Below are 25,171 nucleotides of genomic sequence, written 5' to 3'. Positions count from 1 at the left end.
CTTCAGGTCACATCACACTATGTGGTATGGAGCATCATCCACTAAAGACTGGCTTTATCTATCTTTTAAAGATCAAAGGAAGTGAAATTAATCTTGTTTACTTTTAGGTATGTTTTTTTTCCCCCTCCTGCCTGCAGTTTGACTCAACCTGAGATCAAAGTGTCAGTAAGCCCTGTGTTTATGCTTTCAGAGCGGTGAGAGCTCCATACAGCAACAGTTCCACATTCAACACGAATAAAATCTCAAATTCCCTTTCTCCCGTCCTCACCTCTCCCAGCACAGCGTGGAAACAGTCGCTCTATTCAGGTCCAACAGTGAGTCTCTTTTAGTTTCTCACTTTTTGCATCATTTTCCCCCACGATGGCAGCTGATGGTTTGGCTTTTCTGAGGCTTTCAATTACACTCTCCAAAGTGACGTTTATGGTGTATCCTCTGACTAATGCCCCTGCTCTCTCCATCCCCCCTTAGCTTCAACATAAATTATATAGTTTTTTAAGCCAAATCATCAGCTTTCGCTTCCATTTCAGCAGAACTTTTCCACTCCACTTCTCCCATAAACTGGCTTTTGTCGTGGCTGCAGATATCCGTCAGGTTCTCCTTTTCTCTTTCCTTACTTTAACTCGTCTTTGCCTCATCGTCTCCGCCCCACTCACCCAGTGGCATGCCGATGCCGTAGCCCTTGGTGTCCAGCAGTCCTCCGATCTGAGTCAGGTTGCAGTTCCTCTGGCGGTAGTACTCGTTCATGGTGCTCTCCAGCAAGTAGGCATAGTTGGAGTTGAGGACACGGGCGATGCCTTCCTCCGTGCTCTTCACAAACACACTGGGCTGCTTTGAGTGCATGAAGTTCCACATACGCTGGTAGGTCTGGTAGCGAGAGTTCTGCAGAGCGACCGTTAAAAAGCAGACAGCGTCAGATGTGGGAGACAGTAAACAAAAGACTATCAGTTGCAGATATGTATTTTTCAGTTTTGTGGAGGTGGAGATTTTTTTCATTTATTTTCCTTTTTCATTTTCTTCACTGATGGATTAATTCAAACTCTGTGATTCTGTAAAAGGTACAGTGGGGTTAAATGTCAGTGTTTCTTCTTAAGTAAATCTTTTTTCCCTTGAGCAGTTTCAGCGTTTAGAAGAGAATCTTCACTTAACATCTCCACCTGTCCTCTGCTTTCTCTCGGCCTGTCTTCTCTGACTTATTCAAGGTCCAGTGGATGTGTGAGTGCAAAGAAAGAGAAGGATAATGTCTCTCTTTCCCTCCCTCCATATCATCCTTCACTGTCTCACTCCCTGTAACACACTCCGTTTCTCACACTCTCTCTCTCTTTCTTTCTAAGGTCAACACTTCAGAGGACAGAGTGTGCCTCTCTTAGGGCCCTGGACAGCGCCCCATCTCCATGAGTAGAACGAAATTGGTTGTGGCGAGTAACAGACAGGAAACAGATAAAACCTGTGGTTAGAGGAGGGAGACAGGAAGGACAGGGAGGTGATGAGGAGGATAACATCAATGATGGCCCATTGATCACTACGGGCTCTAAGGTGAGTCTGTTCGTATGTGTGTGGCTGTGACTTAAGTGTATACACAGTCCATCACATGCAATGATGTGTGTAACCTCTGACCTGGAAGAAAGTCATGGTGGATCCTCCGTGCATGGTGCCGTACTCTATCGCCGTCTGATCTGCCAGGTCGTCCACTGACTCTATCGGTACCTCCATCCTCTGGACTGTTAGGAAGGCAGCCAAGTTGGCGGTGTAGGATGAGATGATGATTAATGTGAAGGCCCACCTGTGGAGGAAAGGCAGGGGATGAAAACATATGCATTCACACAGAAAAGAATGTAAATGGACAGGCTGGTGTATGAAGATAGATTGTCTGGGTGAAACGTGTGGGAGGATTAAAATAACTGCGCACCTGAGAGGAGAAGACACTGCAGGATTTTCAGTGGATGGATGAATGCGTGGGTGTGTTAGGATAAAGGTGACAATGCTCAGTTTGGGTGAAAGGAAGTGAAGTTTTAGCTGCAAAGGCAGACATTCACAAACAATGTCTCACATATGCGCATGCACAACTGCCATCACTATCTCAGCTTTGGCCCTGATGTCCCGTACATCTGGAATGAAGTTTAAAGATCACATCAAAGATGAAATGCATTCACGATGGACCAATATGCATGAAATTAAAACAGCACAGAATTGAATGTGTGGATCTGAAAGCTGAAAACACACAAATTCACTCATGTCTGTGTGTCTCTGCAGTCAATACTAACCACACCCCGCTGACACAGCGTGTGGACAGAGCTCTGGGAGCAATGGTGGACCCTTGCTGCATGAAGCCTCCAACAGGGAACCAGAAACTGTTACCAAGCGAATACTGGTTGATCAACAGGTTACAGCGACCCTTTAGACAGGGGTGTGGGTTGTACCACTCATAAGGTGTCAATCTGGGGAAAACGAGACAATGGAGTTAGACAACAGAGAGAATCACAGGAGGTCTCATTTAACAACAGCGGGAATGAAAGTTGGAATAAGTATTCTGACAAGAGCAAAACTCAAGAGACAGAGAGTGAGCGAAACGGAGAAAGAAAGGCAGAGATAGACAAGGAGCAAAACAGCTCAAACAGTCAAGTGAGTGCAAAGTCACCTTGGCTCTCTAGAGAGGGAGCCGACCTGCTTTTCTTTACCCATGTGCTGCCAACTTAAACAGCGGGGGTGAAGGAAATGTAATTGGTATGTTCAAATAGTGCATGAAGCTAAAGTTAGGTGACAACCCTGTTAGGTGCTAAAAACAGTCTTGAAGCGAGCGCATGATTTCTCTCCGATCTGCTGAAATTAGCCAAAAAAAGTTACAAAGAAGAAAGTAAGCAAAGAAAAGAAATTTGAAGGGCAGCTTCACATTTTCAAAGTCTACCTTTTTACAATGCTCACATCCCCAAATGTACATTGAAACATTAATCATCCCTCCTGTTCATACCAGCTATGAAAAGATCCATTCATAAAACAAACGGGTATCCTCCACAGTTCTCTCTTTATGTTTCCCCAAACTGTGTTTACTTCACTATACTGGAGAAATAGTTACACAGAGAAGGAAATTCATACCACAAAGACTGTAACTTTGGTAGACACCCACCAGGTTCGTCTAATTCAGACCCCTGAAGCCTCATATTAGTTTCTCTGGCTGAACTTTGCAATGTGTTTTTGCACAGAAACAGCGACTTTGGATTTTGTTTCTGTCATATTTGGAAACGGGAATGGAATTGAAAATGCATTAGTAAGGGATCTCTTTGTGGCTGGCATGGACAGGAGAAACAGTTACTGTTGTTGCTCATATGGCAATTACAGTACATCACCTATACAGTCTCTTTGGAGAGGTAATACATCAACCTGTTAGGGGAATGATAAGCTGGTTCCAGACGGTGTTACATAAGTACATAAAGTGTCCTCATAAGATAGAATGTAATGTAATAATGTTTCCGTTGTATAAGCAGTAATAATCTGCAGCTGCAGTCGTGCCAGTTCCCTCCCTGACCAGCAGGTGTCAGTATGATGCTGGGGACTTGCCACTGGGAGGAGAACCTCTCTTTCACAGTGATGTGGAAGATCAACTGAAGAGACTGAAGAGAAGCGAGGGAACAGACACCTGTTTCCTCCTCCGTATAACACCCAAACAAACCTTTTTGTCTTCTTACTGTTTGTACTCGACCCCCTTTGTTTGTCTCAGCGCTCTCTTTCTCTCATCTGTACAGAGTCTGTTTTACTGGTGAGCTCCTTACCTGGCTACCAGAAACAGAACGCAGCTGACAGCCAAGTAGGCCAGAAGCATGAAAAGCCAGACTCCAGGGGAGAAGGGATCCAGGAAGGAGAAGTAGCCTGGCCTACGGCCCTGAAACACACACACACACACACACACACACACACACACACACACACACACACACACACACACACACACACGAGTACAGGGTTAACATCATTACACCCTGTGTAAGATGTTCAAATCACACAAGCCAGTGCAACATGGGCTTTGGTTGAACTCAGAGGTGAGAGGTTAAATCCTTACTTGTAAAGGTGAAGCTGAACTAATCAGCATGTGAAAAACATCACAGTCTCTTACGTCACCTCTGTGCAGTGAGCGGCAAGATTAATTAAAAAGAAACGCTGCTGAATTTCAGTGTTGATTCTTTGTGCCGCAGGCCAAATTTGGTCCGTGTTGAACAACATCTACTGCCGCCTGTGTAATTTGGAAAAGATGAAAAAGGTGACTGGGACAGTAAATAAAGGGATTTCGATGTGATAAGCATAGATTTTCCTGTCCTAAACTGATAGCACTATAATTATATGAATCTCATTTGCATGTAAACATTCAGATCAACATTGTTCGAAAGCACAAACTCAGTCTCCCATGAACTGTCAACAGAGTGGCACACTGCTGGATATTGATACAACATCACAGATAAGAGGTTTTATTTCAGGGATTCTGGCACTGAAAAAATAAAAATAACCGAATTAACTAACTATTTCCTAGCAAAGTCCTGTTAATTGGTATATAGCATGCTTTCACATGAAATTACAGTAGATAGGTCCAATTAGAGGTCATAATTACTAGCTACAGTCACCATTTGAGCTCTCCACAGGGTTGCATCCAGTAGAGAGGGAAAGGTCATATAATCATCTAAACCATTACGGCTACGTTTAACAGAAATTCATGTCTGTGACCTATCGTTGACATCCTGTATGACTGGGAGTGCACAGACTCCCAGCTCAGGGGAAAAAAAGAGATTAATAGCTTTGGCTTGGACTGAAAGGCTAGCTGTGCCGAAGCGGCTGTGGGCTGCTATGCATCGGTTAGGGCTGGTAACCAGTGGTAGAGGAGATAAAGTGGCGGAAATAGTGTTGGCAGCTTGTAGACCAATGGGAATATAGGGTCTAATTCCTAATGTTTTGTTATTCAGCACCAACAGCTATTGTCCTCTAAATGAAGCCAATTACCGATGAACCAGTGCCAAGTATGAGAGTGACTGTGTGTGCTTATTTAAGTGTGTGTTTGTGTATGCTCGTATTCCTTATGTGTATGTTCAGCGTATAGCCTGGCTGACCAAGCATCAGCAAGGGAATATGAGCCATTTACACAGAGACGCACGCACGCCATCTGTTAATGACTATGAAATGGAGGTGGTTGTCAGGGCCAGCGAGACAGCGGAGGTGATCAAACAACCAACTGTCCAGGTGTTGTTGTAAGTGGAACGCACTTAATCGTGTACAACCCCGAGTCGAAAAAAGTTGGGCCGTTGTGTGAAACATGAATAAAACAGACAAACAGTAATTCTCAACTGAAAACAGGACACAGACAGTATATTTAATGTTTCACCTCATCAGCTTCATTGATTTTTGTAAATATCGGATTATTCTGAATTTGATGCAGCAACACGTTTCAAACAAGTTGGGACAGGAGCAAGAAAAGACTGGGAAAGATGTGGGAAGCTCCAAAAACACCTGTTTGGAACATTCCACAGGTAAACAGGTTCATTGGTAACAGGTGATAGGATCATGATTGGGTATGACAGGAGCGTCCCAGAAAGGCTCAGTCGCTCACAGGCGAGGATGGGCTCGGGAACACTTTGTAAAAACCGTCGTCGGTAAACAGTTCATGTGTTCGTGATTGCATTCTGTTTCTATTTACGTTTTACACAGCATCCCAACTTATTTGGAATCGGGCTTGTAGACATTCCTTATCTTCTATTTGTGTGTCAACAGGCAGCACTGTGCATCCCAAATCGCATTCACACAAAAAAATCCTCATTAAGGTACTCCTAGAGGACATCGCGCAGGCCAAAACAGTGCAGCAATACTTTTGCGAGGCTCTCCAAAATTAAATTTGCAGCAAGAGGGTGAAATCATTTCGGTGGGCATTTGTTATGATAAACGAAGTCCCATTTAGACTTGCGCGCAGACGAAAATTCATTAATGTGTCTGTAATCACTTGCATATTAGTGGTGCAGAAAGCAGGAGAGGAGTGAGATTCAGTGTAATTTTTTAGCAAGATTCAAATCAGTCTGCCAAGTCTTAATGTGTGTCTGTCTGTCTGTCTGCAGAGTGTAATGCTTATGATGATGATGATGATAGCTGCCTGAAAATAGAACAGTGGAGTGGTGAAACACACAGTGACCATTTCAGAGGCCCTGAGATACTACAGTAGTAAAGTGAGTATCACTGCCAAGCTGCCTTTTGTTGGCGCTGGGATTACGATGGTAACAGCAGTATGTGCTGACATGAGTCCTCCTGTTTGCTGGTCCAGTTTGGAGCATGCTGAACCAGCATTTTGTTAACTGCTTGCCCCGCTTGTCCACATCTTAAGCTCCCACCAAGGTGCTATTATTAAGATGAAGAGAGCTGCAGAGACTCCCATGCTAACAGATGGTGGAGAAGTGAAGGTGCAGAAGAGCAGATCAGAAATAGAGACGGAGTGAATCGTAGGAAGATGCAGAGATCACAAAGACAACAGGAAAACAGCAGGAGCTGCTGAGAAATCCTGACTCTGGTGCTGTCATATGTCTGCTTTAAGACTCATAAATAAAGTTGTGTTTTCAGGTGTTGGAGGGGAAATTATCCACAGCGAGGCTGCAAGAGGCACACTAATGAGCTCACATAAATTCAGATATTAAATGCATTCAAAATCTGTGTGCACTTTCCAAAATGTGTCAGGATATATTCTGTGGAAACACTGATTTTTTTTTCCTCCATTTTACAACATTTCAGGTCTTGTAAACTGAGTCCTGGAATGAACAGGCTTAATTAATCTCCCTTTAACTATCACTTGGGGCAACAAGGCAACAAAGAACATGATTGTGGTTTCTATAACGTCTGGCATAATGTAATGTTTTTAATGCCGCCCTAATCAATATTTTTATATATTTTTATATTAACAGTGGATCAAATGGCAATGTGTAATGTGGAAAGGGTTGCCTGTATTGACAGACCAACAGATAATTAACATTCATTAGTGCCTTTCATTGTTCTGCTTTTACTGCAGCAGCACTGCTGTTTTAGTTCACTCTCAGCACTCGTATCATCCTCATTTCCACTCCTGCTCTGATAAACCTGCTGCACACTTACCTGCTCCGCACCAATCAGCAGTCAGACAAAGTTAGCGACTAGCTGCAAGTCCAGATATTTCCCTCAAGAGTGGGTGGAGACCAAACACGGAGCTAAAAGGAGCGTGAATACTGGACTTAAATTCATCAGGATGCTGGAAATCCAAATCCAAATGAATGTTAATGTTGCTCCTTGTCTGCTGGATGTGTAAATATTGTAAGCAACTTTTTGCTAACACGCTCGCCATGACAGTTTTATAAAGGTGATGATGCGCCACTCTTTACAGCAAGAAGCCTGATCATGCAGGTCTAAATTAGCTTTGCCACAGCTTCCTGAGTTCACATTACAGCAAGTGCACCACTGAATCCTGGCTTGAGCGGAGGTGGCCCACAGGACAGGCTGACTGACTCCTGTTTCTTTTGATGTAAGGAAATGATGAAACAGTGCATCTGTCCTTCACACTACTGTACCTCTGATTCATCTCTGCAGTTGAGGGCTCAGTCTCACTGACGTTAGCGCAGTTATAAATAACTTATGTACGCAAATATGGAGTGTACTTAGGAGTTCACAAGTTATCGGTGACACATCACAGCACCTCCCAGTCCATCCGAATGGCCGAGGATTATTGCTTAAACAGTGAGTTTGTATGGGTGGTCTGCTCTCTGTCTTCATTTTGGAAGGTGAGTCTGTGTGTGCAAGACAGACTGTCAGCAGCTGCGTGTGTGTGTGTGTGTGTGTGTGTGTGTGCTTGTGTTTCAAAGCTTGTCAGCAGCTGTCTATGCTGTCAGTTATCCGCAGCAGGGCAGATACAGTACGTGCTCGGGCAACCTGGGGCAAGGCGAGCACCAGGGCTGAACGCAGAGGCGGCAGGTAGGTGACTTCTAGCTGGGGAAAACACAGCAAGCGTGCTTAATGTGGCAGCGACTGCTTACACTTGGAAAAGACAGACGTATCTGAAAATATGACAAAATGACCAAACAAAGTTGCAGTAGTTGGCCTGGTGCATGAGTTAGATATTAAACCTGCTGCAGTACACTTGCACTAAATGTGAGTATATGAGTATACATTATAGCCACGGGTTAGCCTGGCTCTGTGCTGCCGTGTTTAAATAATTTTTATTAGAGGCTGGGGAATCATTTTATAGAGGTTTATCGTCACGTTAAGACGATAAGAGGGCGTGAGGCAAATCAAAAGGTGGAAGAGACTGCAGACGTGCTACAGAGGGCAAAACATCCTTTACGACCTGTTTTTATGAGTACATCTCAACAAATAGAATAGCGAGGAACTGCTGCCTATTATAGTATGTATATATCCCTCCTCGCTCTTAACGCACAGATAAAGAGCTCATTCATTTTACCTTGCACTGCCCTTGTTCTTCTCTCAACTTCCCAATGTCCCACCTTCACCACCCCGCCTCTCGCTGTCTCTACTCTCTCGAGGGATTGCCTGCATGCCAGGAGGGTGGCTGAAGGAGCTGGTGAGGTTATCCAGTCAAGGATTTCACCTAGTCATCCTGCCTCTTGGTATTCATCCCACACTGTTGCCCCCTGAGGCTGCCTGCCTGCATACTGAGTCACTGAAGGAGACTTCCCATTGTCATTTCAGCTCTCACTCTCCTGCTCGCTTCTCTGCTCTCATTTCTCCATCGTCTCTCCACCCCTTCTGCTTCCCCTTTCTACCTATTTCTTGTTCAGTGTCTTTCATGTCATCTTTATTCCTCTCCCTCCCTGTGTCTCCCCAACCTTCTGTCCTTTTCTTTCCCGGGGTCTTTGATAGTGTGCGCATTTCTAATTGTGTCAGAGCAGAAGCTGTCAGCTGTTACGGTAGTTGAGATAGCCACAGGGGCAATCGGCAGAGAGCAGTTTGATTTGGCAGAGGTCACGGGGTCATATTCACAACATCCTGCTGCCTCTTGAGCCCGCCAGGTTGTCTGGCTTTATGTCTGTGTGTTTTGTACACGCGTGAGACGGTACAGTACAGTGTGTGCCTTTGTGCTGTTATGTGTGTGGAATTATGTGGATGTCTCTGTGTAATTCTCTCTGAGGTCGTATGTGGCCACTGGCCAGAGAGTCAATAAAGCTCCGTATGCCGCTCTCTACCCGCAGGGCAGCTGCTGACTCTGACATGGCTTCCACACAACTCTAATTAACTCCTATGTCTAATCAAACAGCACTTTCTCTTTCTCTTACACTCACACACGCTTACTTTGTCACACTGTTCCCAAAATGAAAGAAATGTTTCAGTGATCTGATATACAGTACCACAGAGCGCTGGGATCTTGGGGATACAACATACGGCTTTGTGTTGTACAAATGATGAATGCAATGGGAGGGATGGTTTTATGAGAAGAGGTGGACAGTAGCTCCAGGTTACTTCACGGTTCATAACTGTGACGTCCAATACACATATTGCACTGGCTGCAGAGGTGAAGGTGTGCTCTTTGATTTGTGTGGAAAAGCAAATCAGATTTATTTATATGGCCTCAAACCACATGCATGACTCCAAGGACACACGCCACATAATATACAATATTACATGATTGTATTATAAATATTACTCTCTTCAACCTGCCACAAAATAGTCAGACAAGACAGGTGGAAAACCCAGACAGCTAGAGCTCATCTTCTGCAGACAAGCTGCAAGCTGTCTGAAGTTTCTTGCTCCATTTTTTTTTTTCCATTGTGCCGCCCCAGAAATCATACAACAGAAAGAGCGTACGAGGCAACAGTGATCCCTCCAGGGAATCAGATTCCCGTCTTTTTGTCAAGTATAAAACACTGACACAAAATCATGTGACAGGTAATTAAGTGTTGTGATTTGCTGCTGCTCTGAATGCTCCAGAGAAAAGCTGACTGTGACAGTTTTTAGAGTGGAGGAACACGCCGAGTTAGAGTCCAGGTTTGTTGCCTTTTCTCATACAGGAAATTCATTTGTTGAGTTTTGCTGCCTTTGGTCTGAAACAGTTTGAGATAACTTTAAAATGCACATGAGTCATTTTGCCAAAACAGGATTATTTTATTATATATATCTTGTTATTAAGAAACATACTGTCCATATTGATTGGCTCAGACTGTGTCACAGCCTTGACACATAGAAATGAATGAAGAGACAACAAAGATGCACAATAAAAGAGAAAAACAGTGTGTTACTCTACAATACACACTGACAAAGAGCAGAGATGGCGATTAAATGGCCGATATAGTCTGAGTGTAATTAATACTCAGGCGCCTTTATTTTATTGCATTCGCTATTCTTATTGATCGGACTGAATTTTCATTTAAAGTTTGAAATAAGCAGCAAACCCTCTTGTAGAAACCACTGTGCCTCAGATCAATAGTCAGTGGATTAGAACTAAACAAGTGCAGTCACAGAAATTCACATATCGAATTTTAGAGGCGTGCAGGGGGACAGCCGTGAGTAAGATCGGAGAAGATGCCACGAGGCGACGCGAGAGCGAAAAGAGCGCGAGGAAATGATGGCGGCACCTCTTATCTTGCGCCTTTCTCGTTTCTATCTTTTCAAAAACTCCACACACCAATGCTTTATCTAAATAACTTTCTTCATTTCTCTCTTATTGACCTCTTAATCGGGAATTTGGGCATCAGCTGGCTTAAGTCGGAGCTAATTCAACTCTGTGACTCTGTGTGTGTCAGCCCTGAGGGACATCAGCTCCATATCACCCCCTGATGCTGCCTCCCACTTCAGAGGTGATATGCGACCCGACAGCCCGTTTAACACTGCATCTGCTGTGGACATCGATTGATTCTCCCAAACTGTTGGCGCTCAATTGAGTCTCTCACTGGTACACCTATTAACACTGTGTGCTGACGATGGGGAGGTGAGAATGAGGGAGGTTTACGCGGGCAGGAGGGAATGTGAGTAAACGCCCCTCTGGGATACTACACTAATGTTAGCTACCGCACGTGCCAGAACACCTCACTGCGGCCTGTGGCCAGAGCCATACCAGGCCTCGCTGTGTCACCTTGGGTTTTGGGGGAGGACTGATGATTAATGGGCCACTGACTCTGCAGACACTGGCTCATTTCCACCTGCACGGCTGTTGTTTCGCTGTTTCTTGCTTGGGCTTGCTCTCTGCGGAGGATGGAGGGCGTTGCGCGTGTGAATAAGATGGCTAAACTCATTCCGAGGGCAAGCAGGAAACAACTGTGAAACTGCTACATTCATCAGGAAGTTCACACAGTAAAACGCGCCATCTGGTGCTGGCAAGATGGGGGGGCCACAGCAACAGAAGGAGGAAATGGGCGAACACAGGAGAAGTGAAAAGAACTGGACACTTTTAAAAAGTTGAGACTGCAAGGACAGAAGGGAGAGGATGCTGAGGAGATAAAGAAGAAGAAGCAAGAAAGTGAGAGTGAGGCTGGAGGAGAGGAAAGCACTGTCATGAAAACACACAGATGCAGGGGGAAGGGGGCAGCTGAGAGGTAGAGGAGTCGATAAGGTGCAAAGGAGGAGAGTTTGTGGAGGGATTTAGACAAACTATGAGAGATAAACCCTACAGGCCAAAAGGGAGAGTGCTTCTTTTCCAGCCATTAGACAAGGCTCAACAGCCTGCTGTGGTATGTCCACAAGCTTTACGAGAGCCAGCTCGATTGGTTAGTGTGAGTGTGGGTGTGTGTGGGGGTGGCTGGTGGGAGCTAACTCACCAGGTGGACGCGGTACATGATGCTGATGCCGAGGGTCATGAAGGGCTTGGAGAAGTCAATGACCTTTTCACGCTCTGCTGTGATGGTGAGGCCCGCGACTGCCAAGTCAGCTTTCTGAAACACAGAGGCCGAGGAGAATCACATCATGTAAACACAAAGACGTACGCTTACACTGAGCACAGCCTGAACACAAGTTTATGACATAACCAACTTAAACGCTTGAAAAGAAGACGTGGATGACATAAGAAGTGGGCAACTAGATGCTAATTCTCTTATAATGCCCTTTTGTATCCCATAGCCTCTTTGTCCGCCAACAGCACTATCTTTGGTGAGGATAATCCACCATTGGCACTGTGTGTGTGTGTGAGTGTGTGTGTGTAGGGCACAAGAGAGATCAGGGTAACCATTGGGAACGCTGTCAAGACAAATCACTTGACAAAGCAGTGGCTGGTAAAACACACACACACACACACACACACACACACACACACACACACACACACACACACACACACACACACACACACAGAAATGGTCAATGTATGCTGAACACCGGATGGCTCCCTACAATAATACAGGCCAGCAAAGTGCAACTGCAAGGGATTCTTCATCTCCCCGAGGAGCAAAGAGTGAAAGCAGCAACGCAGTGCTCTTTGTCCGCTGCAGGAGAACTAAGAGGATTGGGGAGACGGAGTGGAATGGGAGGATGAGAGTGAGGAGAAAGGAGCTCTGCTGCAGCAGCAGCAGCAGCAGCAGCACTGCAGACGCCACTCAAAATCCACAACACACTGTTTGCATCTCCAGGAAAGAGGGGCATCTGAGACACACGAGGGAGTGTTTTTGCGACAAAACCCATTTTGAGGAGATGAGAAAATATTTTCTTTCCATAATTATTCTAACCTTTAGAACAGGTTCAAAATGGTACCAGAGGACATTTGGCACTTCACCTAAACGCCCCAGTCCCGCTATGTCTGTGCTCCAATTAGTGCATTACGCTTAAAATTTCCGCCTCTGTAACCTCGCCCCGGCCTACACTCCCGCTGGCCTATCCTCAGCCCGCAGGCTTTGACCCTCCATCATCAGCTGTCCCGGCGTCCGCCTCATCCTTTTTCTCTCTCCGTCGTTTGAAAGTCTGAGCGCCTGCTCCCAGTGCCAGAAGGAAGCCACACACAGGGAACCATCCAGGCAATTTCAACAAAGAAAGACAATGATCCTTTGAAAAATGAACACACACGTACGGCGTAACAGCCACTGAAATATTCATGTGATGATAGAATATTAATGTTGATTACTGGATTCCTCTGCCTGCCTGGTGTTATGCCTTCTAGAAGAACTGAAAAAAAGCCCCACAATGTAATATTGGCTGTTCAATGCTGCATCACACCTGTTTCCACTTGCGTTCAGTCGTATCACACCATCCCGGAAAAAAAGGACAAAATAAAACTTGTGAATGTGAGGGATGAATTAAACATCGCCCTCCAGGATGTAGCATTTCACTCCAAAATTTAGTCTGTGGCGATGCTGCGTGCCTCTCGTCTCTAACTGCAGCGCTGTGCATTAAAGAGCCAGGACATGCTGTCCTTAGGCTTTGGTCCTGGCATGTCTCATTGTCAGCTCAGGCTGTCTGACACCCATCAAGCTAATCACCCTTATATAGTGAAATACTGTTTAGTCTGAACGGCACTGGCAGGGACACAGGTATCTGTTCTCCAGAATAACCTCAGGCTCTCCTAATGTATATTTCAACATCCTTTCAACTTTTCAACTTTCATCCATCCAACCCTTTATTTTCTTTCATAATCTTTTCTTACTCTGCCATCTTCCTGTGCCTTTCTAAGCCTTTAACCAAACAAGCTCAAGCCTTTATGTCCACCTTGGACCATCCCTGCAGATGCCCCCCATCCCATGACAAATCCCTCTGGAGCACGTTCTCGAGCTGTTGTCAGAGACACATGTTGACCGTTCTGAAGGTCAGTCTTCCACCGGGAACTTACGGGGGACGAGGGCGGTGACAGACTGTGACAATAACAAGAGCAGGCACTCCTTTGCTTTACATACTTAATGGCTTTGCCCTCCATTAGCCCACAGAATTGAGACGGATCACCTCTTAGGATCAGCTCAGTCCCTCTCTTCTCCATTCCTCTTTTTCTCTTCCTCGCCCAAGTCTTCCTCCTCACTCTTTCACGCCTGCTTCACTTCTTTTCCTCCCTATCTTCACCCCTCAGCTCCCTTATATAACCTTATCTGCCTGTTAACAGCTACATGCAGCGTAGCTGGAAGAGTGTAAGACCTCACTTAGAGATTTCACAGCAACAACATGGACTGATTCCGGAGGAAAGTCTGTTAAGGTCAGTTCAGCAGGCTTAAGGAAAGGAGCTGACAGGGAACAAGCCACCAACAAGCCGTGACTGTTTTGGAAAATACAATGCTTAAGCTGAAAAGGCCAACTGCTGAATGAAAAAAGAGTGTATGACATGAAGGAAAGCTGCTAGCTGTGAACTACACGAGAGCTGAGCGATACACTTCTGTGTGTCTGAACGCCTCTCGGCCAAGCTTTGGACGCTGGTGTGCTTACATAAATATACAATGTGATAAATATGCCAATTTGTGTTTGTGGGGATTGTTTTCAGGCCACACCTCAGTCTGTGCGCATGTATGTATTTACATACCCTTGAGATGAGCTCTCCGACCATGCCGGTCCACGTTCCATTGGCTCCAGGAACCCCGTACAGTCCGTCCCCCACCAGCCGGATGCGATACTTGAACTTGAGAATGTCTGCCAGCTCCTTCAGCATGTCCACACAGAAGCCTTCGTAGCGGTCATTTCCCTCCAGGTCCTGGTGGTTTGGCCGCAGCATCACATACGGGTTCTCCTGAAAAACACACACGGCTTGCATTGTAGGCATTTACAACTGACGGTCTATAAAAGGCAGCAAAGCAAGATGGAGAATAAACAAGATAGTTCAGTCACAGGAAATCAAATCTGTCCTTTTTACGGGCGCTATATTGATTTTACACCTCAAATTCAGTCTTCTTAGTTTTATAACTTCTTAAACCTTCTTTTCAGCAGAAAGCTGCTGTTACAAACTGGTTTATGGGGAATTATAGGAAACGTAGAATTCAGTGTTTTTGGCAGCTTGACCTAAACTTCAGACTAAATGTCAGGATATATTAGACTCTGTAGCTTCAAATTTGACAATTCTTTTTAAAGTCTATCTCCTGAGAGCCCCCACAACTTTATGTAGGCGTACCATTAAATTGCTGGAGTGCCTCTTTAATGTTTAATATGATTGTTTTACAGAACTAAACATTTTACAGTCAGGACAAATGGTGGAAGTGTCCCATATGTCCTCTGGAGGTCAGAGTTCATATCAGGTTTACTGCCTTCGATGAAAAGTGAGATGTGTGGATTTGAAGCGCGGCCAGGCACTAATATCAGGAACAGGCAGGCGTGTGCTAATCTGTTATATCCAGCAAAAGGTGGATAAGAAACAAAAGTAGTTTTCCTCCCACCACACACACACACACACATACCGAAACACACACGTATTTACAACCTGTCTTTTAGAGGAGCAACTCTCTGTTTGGCGGTCTGTTTATTTATGGCTTGTTTTGTCATTTAGTTGATGTTGTAGGAAGATTTAAAGAGCCTCGCAGTGGTGTATTTTGGAGCCACCCTTATTGTGCTATTTTTCATATAATGCAACTGTCAAACTGCTGCGCTCAGGCTGCACTAGATCATAAAAAAGACAGCGTTATGTACCACTTTGCTGTTGCTCTATCCCTGCACTCAGCCTGTGAATCCAGCTAAAAGTAACTTACTTCGGCACCAAGACATCAGATAACAATGATTAACAAGTCTAAATGTTTTCCCGTGCTGACACTCCCCATTTTTAAAAAGTAAACAGCAGAAAACAAAGGTCTGTTTTCTCCATTGCTGCGGATAGAAGTCTTATTGGATGCGTTTCTTTAAACAACACTGGCTCGTGTCCTTTTGTGAAAAAAATACACTAGTGCGCAAATTTCAATTTAATTCGGCCTCGTGAAAGAGGCTGGCGACTACTTGTGTTACAGAAATGCCTGTGGTGGGGTGTGTGTAATTCACCACAGATTCATGCGCGTAAGCCATTCAAAGCTACTGTGACAGCTCTGGGGAGGGGAAAGCATAAGCAGTTGTGTTGCGGTGATGCATTCTGAGAGCTGTGTGGTGGCTGGTGAATGATTTTTCTCACAGTGAAAGCCACAAAAATAGTGGTTACACTGAAATTGAGAATACTTCAGATCTTGGTGCACATTGGGCGGCACAGCTGTTACTGTGACCTTCCCCTGTTTTCCAGGCAACTGCTTGGTTCCACCTGTAACTGTACACAGACGACACCGGATTGGGCGGCTTCGGCTCTTTCTTGCTGCATCACTGGACGGTGGGACCCACAGCCTGCTGCTCTGCTGTGATAAGAATGAGTGCAGAGTATCTACTGATGGACTTGCTGCCTGCTCCTCGAATCTGCATGTGGATTCAATTTATCTAACCAGGCTCATAGTTCATGCTGTGTCGCAACAATAACCCGCAGTGTCTTACAGAGAGGAGGAGATGACAAAGACTGTTACAAGACAGAGTAAAGAGAGTGTGTCAGTAATGCGACGGAGGATCAGCGATATTCTTTATTTTCTTATCGTCAACAAATCCTATGAAAACATCAACTGATCCCACTAACATGCATCACCTCGCCAAAGCCAAGTACAGGTTATTCTTCTGTGGCATGAGCTCCACTGCTGTTGGAGAAAATATTAAAAACACACCAATGAGCCACGCTGTTGTACTGGGTGTTCTCTCATCACAATGAGCACAATGACAGCATCTTGCTGCTGGAAATACACACTGACCTGCCAGCTTGAAATTACATTTATGTAATACTGATTTGCCTTCCTAATTATGCTGTGCTGGGGAACATAATTGGTGCCTGGATTATGTTCACAAGCAACATTTTTCAAGTGAACGCCATTTTTTGTACCACACACAAGTCACGAGGAGGCAGTCGGGTGGGATGAAGAGCGTCTGAAGTGTGAGATTGTGACATTGGGATTCATGTGAGGCCGTTCGTGTCAGACAGCAGCAGTGCTTTGGTTAAGGTTTGGAAAAGATGTGATTTTTTTTGGTTAAATGTGAATACAGTTAGTACATCAGGCCTTGTACTTAAATCATTTTTTCAGTATCAAAAAAGACCATAGCCTCTTCCCAACGGTGCGAGTGCCGAGACAACCCACTGAAAAGGTTTATAACGCTGCAGTTGCTATGACATCTTATTGCAAAGGTGGATACTGGGCAGTAGGAAATAAAATTGAACATTTAGCATGTTAATTTCTTGACTTCAACAATAATTCCTCATTATGTTGATAAATAATGAAATCCGGGCAGCACTATGTTCCCTTCACAACATATTTGCTGTTGCAGATTAGTAGTATGCACAGTAAATATGGTTTCTAGGAGACTAGGGTGTGCGTGTGGCTGAAAATAGTTCAACGGATTTATTGTTTTTACTTTTTAAAACACTATATACAGTTTTTTAAAAATGTATGTTGTCAGCAGGAACAACTGGACTTCGAGTTGGGGCCACAGACAGGCTGGAGAAGTCAGCCTGTCTGTGGACTAAAGCATTGTTTCATTGGATTTACTGACAGTAACAACACAGGAAAAAATAATCATCTTGTCCTTTCAGAAGAGAAAACAAAAAGCTCCTCAGGTTCAGAGTCAGTCAGTGACACCAATCTAAAAAAGTAAATCTGTCTGTGAGTACATTAACTCCTTAAAACAGTTGAAACACCTCAACTCGCTGTCCTAATGTCACACCTATGCATGCTCATGTTTCACCATGCCATACAATATAAATGCTAATTTCACAGCTCACAGACAGCTGAAGCGTTTCAGGCATCGACTTGCAGTCAAGCCAGACCGACTCAGACGTTTTCACTCTCCTTCCAATTTCCGCAACATTATTACAGAGGTTGCCTTTCACAGACATTTTGTACATAACGCGAGTCGGACTGGGGGACAGGGAAGAAATGAAAGAACACATAAATGTGTTGCAGCCACTTAACAGCTCATCACACCGACAGACCAGAGGACCAATAACGTGCCTGGATGAACGCATGTTTGTATCTGACTACAACTCTTAATTAAGCCAAAAAACGTACTTCGATCTCCAGCGTCTTGTTGATTTATGCGTGTGCGTAAAAGCATTCTATATTTAGACCAAATGGCCTCTGTCATTTGGATGCTCAATCTCTTGGAGTAAGGCTGGAAAATAATGCCTTCGTATCTTGTCTTCCCTCCATTGCCTGGTGCTGACCTGGTTAAGTACAGACTAATAAAATCACACCTGGCAGACATCCATCAATCACACCAGTAAAAACCCAACAGCAAATCAATAACACAGGGACCGTCGGACTGTTATTAAGCCAAAACATGTTTTCCCTTTTACTCCCTTGCTTTTCTGCATAGTTTCAATGTGTCTCTCTTTCTCTGAGCTCCTGTTGCTCTATAAAAATGTCCAGTCAAAACCGTCTATTAACCAGATCTATGCTGGGATGCAGAAATGGAAACTGCTGTTAAAAGTTCATGTACCTGCTGCAGTTCACACTCATCCACAAACTTCCACCAAACACTGACAAAAATACGACTGAAAGCACGACTTCCGCTAAAAGCCTTTGTGAAGTTGAGAACAAAATCATATAAAAATAACTATACAGAGGGTCTGAAAAGTCTATGCAGGGGTATGAAAGTGCTGTCTTCTGTGAAGGCAAAATCACAAGGAAATTCCATCTACCTTCTTTTGCACACGACAGCAAAACAGCAATAAAGCTATGGATTTGAAGCTATAAAGAAATGCAGACTTTTAAAGCAGCCTCTTATTCCCAGGCCATGAGGAGTCTGGTTGCGGACTGATAACTTTGGAGGAAGACGCAAGTGTACACACACACACACACACACACACACACACACACACAGACATAGACACAGAGTGCCAGGTGCAGTGGTGGGTGCTGTTCACGTTCAGCTTCACACACCACGGCGGAGTTTCCCCTTTTTAAAACCTCAGGGTGTTCAAGATGTCTTCACACAACCCTCCTCGCTTTCCTCAGCTCTTTTCTTATCCTTAAAAACTTGCTCTCCAGGGCCCAGCAAACTGCCAGCTGAGATACAATTCTCTCACAGGGTTTTTGTAGTCCTGTTTGAAGAGGAGCCACAGAAGCTCTGACAATACTAGGTCAACAGGAAAAAGGGCTAGGTCATGTTAATTTTTTATAAAGCAAATTTCAACAGAGATGTTTTGTGCTTGACAGGAAAACAATAAAAGGTAACACAAATACAAATGAGATGAAAACAGTACAAACTTGGAGAAACAAGGACAGATCTGTGCACGTGCCTCAGCACCAGAACATTTGTCTCTGTGTGTGCTTTTATCAGCCAGCACTATGTGCACTGCTGGGTTCTTACCAACATGTACGGGAGTGGATATGAGAGCACTCAGCGACACGAGGGCGGGAATGACCGAGAGTGCTGTGGTTGACAAAGACAGAAATGGCTGTCACGGCAGTGACTCCGAGCAGGTTTCATGCATTAGCAAGAAAAATAGGTTGGGATTCAAATAGTGAGATGGCATGATTCCCTAAACAATGGCATACAGCTGGCACCAAAGACAGATGGTCCTACAGCAAAAGCTCCATTTGATTTCCTTCAGAGAGGAGGAATAACAAGGAGACCTGAATTCTGCGAGTGCCGAGCATGAGTGGTATTTAAGACCCTAATTAAATGAGTGATATACTAACATCCAACGGTGTTTAATGATTTGCTCGTGGCATTACACGTATTGGTGGCTTTATGCTGGGATGAGTATTTTCTTACTCTCTACCCTCTGTGCTGTTGTAGCTTCATAGAGAATAAATGATTAATGTTTGTTTGTGTGCATGGTGGGAGAGAGGCTTGATGGCTCTGTGTGTGTTTCCACTGTGTTTGATCGTGTGAGGATGTGGGACGTGCATTTTTTCAGGGGAACGCTGGTGCTTGGTGGTGATCAGCTTTTGCGGGGGCGGGGGGCACATATGATGAGGTTGGCCCTGACATGCGGACTGAAACTTAAGTTAAAGAATAAAAAAGACTCAAGGTGTGTGAATGTGATTCATTTGTGCGCACGGCGGGAGAGTGCAAAGCCAAACACAAACAAACACTGCTTGTTTGAGCCCCACTCAGTGATGCTCTCGGTTGCACGGGGAGCTTGGACCCCGTTCTGCACTCTGCAAGCGCAGCTCTTATCACTGATGCTCCACTTTAACCTTCGAATCACACATTTGGTGAGAGGTCTCTTGAAAAAGTTACAGAAAAGTCAACTAGCTCCACTCGAAAAGATGACAACCTTTAGCTTTGAATATCCAGCAGCGAAACAACCGCGATGCAAATCACCAGGGATGAAAAAGAACTGAAATTGTAGGAATGAAAACAGATTATTCTTGCTTGACACGCAACTGTATATCAGAACAGGGGGAAACCAGACAATTTAGAACAACACGACAGAGAGAGTTTTATCTGGAGGATAAATATGGGCTTTTTCTATTACATCAATGAGGCTATTGAGGGTTTAAAGACGTTATTTCACTAACACCTAAACAGAGCCTGTAACAAACTCAATCAGTGATTACAAACACATGGCTTGCAGCCCAGCAGTAAAGTGATGATCAATTCTGCGACTGCGTCCTTTTTTTTTTTTTTATGTCTAAAGCTGTTTGTGAAATTGAAATGAGAAGGTGATGATCACGTGTAGGTGTAATGAAACTGCCCTGTAATGGCCACGAGACCGTGTCAAGAGTGCACATGAACACACACAAACGCCTGAAAGAAAGCATCTATAAATACTGTTAGGGCCAACGCAGGCACGCACAAGCACACTCGCAGGCCAGCGCTACAGGTAAGGAATTCTTATGGAGGCTTTCAGCTATGGCTCGTCTGCCGCCCACAAGCGAGATAACAGCGACACAGCAATCACACCATGATGAATGAGCTGTGATAGGCACTGAAAATTGCTCCTTGGTGGCTTCCGAAGTTTGGTCCTGGGACTCTATATCTCCAAAGTGAAATCAAAGCTCTGTGCTCGGCCAATTCTTTCTTTCACACCTTCTTTCTGTTGTGAAAACATTGTCTCATTTGTACTCCCCCTCAACCCAGGCGCGCACACACACACACACATCTCCATCCTCCCCGGCGCCCTTCCCCTCCTGTGTGAAATGAACCATTCCATCTAAATCCCAATCAGTCTCAATGAGACCAGTTGAGACTGAACAGAGTTGTTCAGTGGCAAAATATGGCAATATGTCCTCCCCTCATTCCCACGGCTCTGCGCCTGATAAGCCAACCACTCAGAATAACACATTGGGCCAATTGCCTCTGCTTACAAGCTACTTTGTGTCTTATCGTCTGATCCATCAGCGAGGAGGAGGAGCTGGGCGAGTGACAGTCTGTTTGTGTGTGTGACTGGCTGTGTTTTTGTGTGTGTATCAAGGGACGAAGGAGGACGCGAAACACATGCAGCTGACTGGAAATCTGAACGGTTTCACGCCGTCCCAACATGAATCCATTCATCACCTTTGATGTTCTACTGTAGCAAATCGCACAGACGCCCTATGAAAGCTACTGTAAAACAGAGAGGGCGGCATTGTACTCTCGCATTGGTTGGAAATTCCTAAGACATCTGCTCTGCTAATTAAAACAGGTAGGTAATTAATTGATGAGCAATTAATCACTGTTAAGAACTGGATCAGTCAGGAATATATTAACTGTGCAAAGTTGCAGCACTATTTGTGCATCGCTGAGACATTAGCTCAGTGTGTGTTTCAGCAGCTTAATTTGTATTGTTTTTTATCAAGAAGGAGTTGCAGTGAACAGATATGCGAACAGCTCATGACTCACCACTGCCTGTGTTGATATGCTAATAAATAATAACCAGGAGTTGATATATCCGCAGGCATCTGGAGGCTATGAGGGTCAATATGCTTCAGACGAAGTGCTTTACAGATTGTCAAACAGCATCTACAGCCCCCTCCATGCATACCTTTCCGATGTTGAAAAATAAAAAAAAAGGCTGTGAGAAGATATGTGAACATCTCTCTCAAGCTCTCTGTGACTTTTTGCACAAATGCACACGCTGTATTTACAATTCAGTGCATTGAGACTGCAAAAACACGCAAAAGGAACAGGACGTTTGGAGAGAGGCTGCGGAGGCGGCAGCTGTGGCCATTTGGAGCAGCTATTAACTGTTTTGCTTTTCATTAATACAAGAGTGAGATGGTTTAACCACCCTGCATGTTCAGTGTCAGGCAATTTGTCCTCTGATCAAGCCTACAAATTGTGTTGAGTTATTATGCTTAACCCTTTTGAATTTGGTTCGGCCACTTGTTAAATAGCCACAGGCGGAGCAGCAATTCTGAGTGATGGCATTGCTTTATTTTTTAATCTTTTTTAATTAATATACTCTATGATTCAGATACCATTCAGATAGTTTACTTTGATGGTACTGAAAAAATAGCGAGTGTTGACCAACTAAAAAATGTCATCATTGAGGAAAAGCTGTATTTGGCGATCACTGCATCCCTTGTAACAGGTAGAACAGTGAAATGGCGAGAACTCACAGGATCTATATTCACAACAGAGGCAAAGAATGGCTGACATGGTGAATTATTAGCTCCTGCTGATGCACTGTGATGTAGCCTCATCTGAAGCACTCAGGGCAAAACAATCGCGCAGCATCAGTTCCTCTGATCCCAAGAGGACTGAGTTTGGATCTGAAAATACAAAATGGGCTTTTGATATGGTAATTGTCTGTCAACCACAGAATGTCAGCCACATGCAGATCAGCCCAGGAGTTGAGCTAATAAAACGACTGCTGATGTGTGTCTATCAGTGTGCATACAGTGGTACTTACTAATATTGTCGTGATGGTAAGAGTAGTGTTGAAGAGGGTGTCTGTCACATTGATTGATGGAAGCTTTCTCTCCATGGACAGTCCGTCTTCTGAGTGCCACAGGCCAATCTGCAAAGAGAGCACACGCACACACGCACGCACGCACGCACGCACGCACGCACGCACACACAAAAACTGATCAGTCACTAAGTCCATCAGCTGGAAAAGGCCAATAGAAACAATCTGTGCTTAATTGCCTCCCTGTTCTCTGAAGGAGAATCAGCATGACCTTCACAAAAGACAGCCTAAGACGGATAGAAAGCAGCGGACAGATCACTGCGTTAGTGAGAGAAGGTGAAAAGTTAGCGAGACTGCAGGAGGAAACAAAGACAACATGTGTGTGGCTCCTTGAGGAGCGAACACGGGGCATGTGTTCAATCAGAGGCAACAGAATGCATTCATTAAACCAATTACCGGCAAATCCTGTGGCGCAGAGCCACATTCTCATTTTCATTACAGCTCGAGTGGGTATTCACACCTAAACCTCACATGGTGTCTTTCCTCCCAGCCTCTTTCAATCTGTCTCGGCCATGTCCTGCGTCGTTCATTTATTTGCTCGACCCATGTTTCTCAATCCCCAACTAGACGATGACAGTGTGTGCAAACATGAGTATTTTGTGAATCCATTTTGCCTCATTCTTCTCTATTTTACCATAATGGCATTGACAGGAAAGACCTCGGTGATTTGTGTACTCTGACCTTGAAGGATTTACATGGCTCCTCTAATGGCTGGGAAAATTCTGCAACCCTGGAGCTTATTAAAAGCTGTGCAAGTACTGGATAAAGTGAAAAAGGTGAAGTTGTCGAGTAAAACTAAATTAATTTTGACATGACAACAGAGCTTTGACTTTCCAAGCGACTACCAATTTACTCTGTACCTGAGCTGCAGCATGCTGTATCAAACCTTTACCACTACTATTATTATCATCATCTTTTCTGGTGATTGTATTGTATGGTACAAGTTGCATGACTACTGGCAAAACCATTTTCCTTTCCTTATCTTATAGCTTCACAAGCTATCATTTCATGTACGTGGCTGACGCAGAAACACACAATCTAATGTCAATAATAAGAGAAGCAATATATGTTGGCACAGAAGATAACCTGAAGATAAATCAAGATAACATGCAAAATATGTCTTATTACTAGTTTGTGCCAGTTTCATTAATGTATCTTATCTGCTGTGTACGTTTAATATATGAGGAGTATTTTAAGGTTATCCTGCCCATGCGTTCCTACTAAGATTAGAGCGTGTCTTCTTGTTGGAACTGGAACTGGTTGGAAGAAAAAGTATTCCTAAAAACAACCTGTGAGACTCATTGAGAACTAACATAATGACAATTCCAAACACTCTGTTTTTGTTCATTTACATTCAAGCTCTGTAATGTACCTCATTATGTAAACATTGCCATACTGTAGAGAAACAATATCCCTTATCATAATAATCAACCTGCCTCCATTATGAATATTATATATGAGGAGTAAATGAGAAAATATGGCACCTAATTTAGCCTTGATACATTGCTGCGGTGAGCCAGTTCATGTCCTTGGAATGGGCTATCTGATTACATGCTAGGAAACCTTTGGGAATATTGCTGATGGTTGGAGTCAGACTGGACGGGATCAGTGATTGAGGTCTGATTTGAAAAAGAAAAAATAAGTTACAGTAAACAACGCTCTCCAAGCTTGGTCACAGATTGTTTCAAGGCTAAATTGCCAAAATTCTCAAGAGACTTCAACCCATTCATGTTGATCAGTGCCTACATTTGGAAGCCGTTTAACCACCCTCCTAACACCGGCGATGAATTCTGATGCGAGATCTGAAAAAAAAAAAAAAAAAAAAAAAAAAAGGAAGAGAGAGGAGCTCCCGGAATCAAAGATTTCCTTTGAGAGTATATGATCAAAAAGATCCTTCCCTCCATTTCCTCTGGTGTACTTGTTGGGAGAAACAGCACCTTGCTCACACAAATAGACTAGTGCTACCCAGAGCCCCCTGAACAACACACTCGGCACTCTGCTGCTGATGGCTTCAAGAAAGAGAGGCAGGAAATGCGAACATACTGTCGCACGACCAAAAAAGGGACCCGCCAAATACGGTGTTCAGCAATCAGCGTACACAATCAGTTCTCAGGCTTGGTTGGGCTCAGCAGGTGTCATCAAAGGTCTGACCACGGGGGTGACTGAGAGGGTACTGGAATGGGGTGGCACAGTGACTCCTGCCCAGGAACAGGAGGTGGAGAGAGGGGGAGATGAGGGAACTGCAAGCAGGAAGGGAAAAGAAGCATATGCTGGCGGGGAAGGAACTGGCCCTTTGGTGGCCCTGCCGTCAGCTCTCTTTGAGCTGAGAGAGGGGGAAAATAGAGCTGTACCGTCTGTGAGTCACTCCAACCAACAGGATGGAAGACGTATACATCA

The 25,171-nt window shown here is 44.4% G+C and overlaps 1 protein-coding gene across 4 annotated transcripts in view; it reads right to left on the bottom strand.

Annotated features, from left to right (window-relative positions):
• Positions 1–25,171, bottom strand: part of grik4 (glutamate receptor, ionotropic, kainate 4) — a 263,602-nt gene that overhangs the window by 6,778 nt on the left and 231,653 nt on the right. For all 4 annotated transcript variants that reach the window (XM_076735286.1, XM_076735284.1, XM_076735288.1 and 1 more), the window contains 7 exons: positions 22,718–22,825; positions 14,417–14,620; positions 11,748–11,861; positions 3,765–3,874; positions 2,262–2,435; positions 1,615–1,780; positions 654–879 (listed from right to left, as the gene is read on the bottom strand). In XM_076735286.1, coding sequence (XP_076591401.1) covers positions 654–879; positions 1,615–1,780; positions 2,262–2,435; positions 3,765–3,874; positions 11,748–11,861; positions 14,417–14,620; positions 22,718–22,825 — 1,102 coding nt within the window. The remainder of the gene's footprint in view (positions 1–653; positions 880–1,614; positions 1,781–2,261; positions 2,436–3,764; positions 3,875–11,747; positions 11,862–14,416; positions 14,621–22,717; positions 22,826–25,171) is intronic.

This window comes from Chaetodon auriga, chromosome 7 (assembly GCF_051107435.1).
Source record: "Chaetodon auriga isolate fChaAug3 chromosome 7, fChaAug3.hap1, whole genome shotgun sequence".
Classification (NCBI taxonomy): Eukaryota; Metazoa; Chordata; class Actinopteri; order Chaetodontiformes; family Chaetodontidae; genus Chaetodon; species Chaetodon auriga.
The sequence above is the reverse complement of the archived record's forward strand: the minus strand, read 5'-3'. Positions and strand labels throughout refer to the sequence as shown.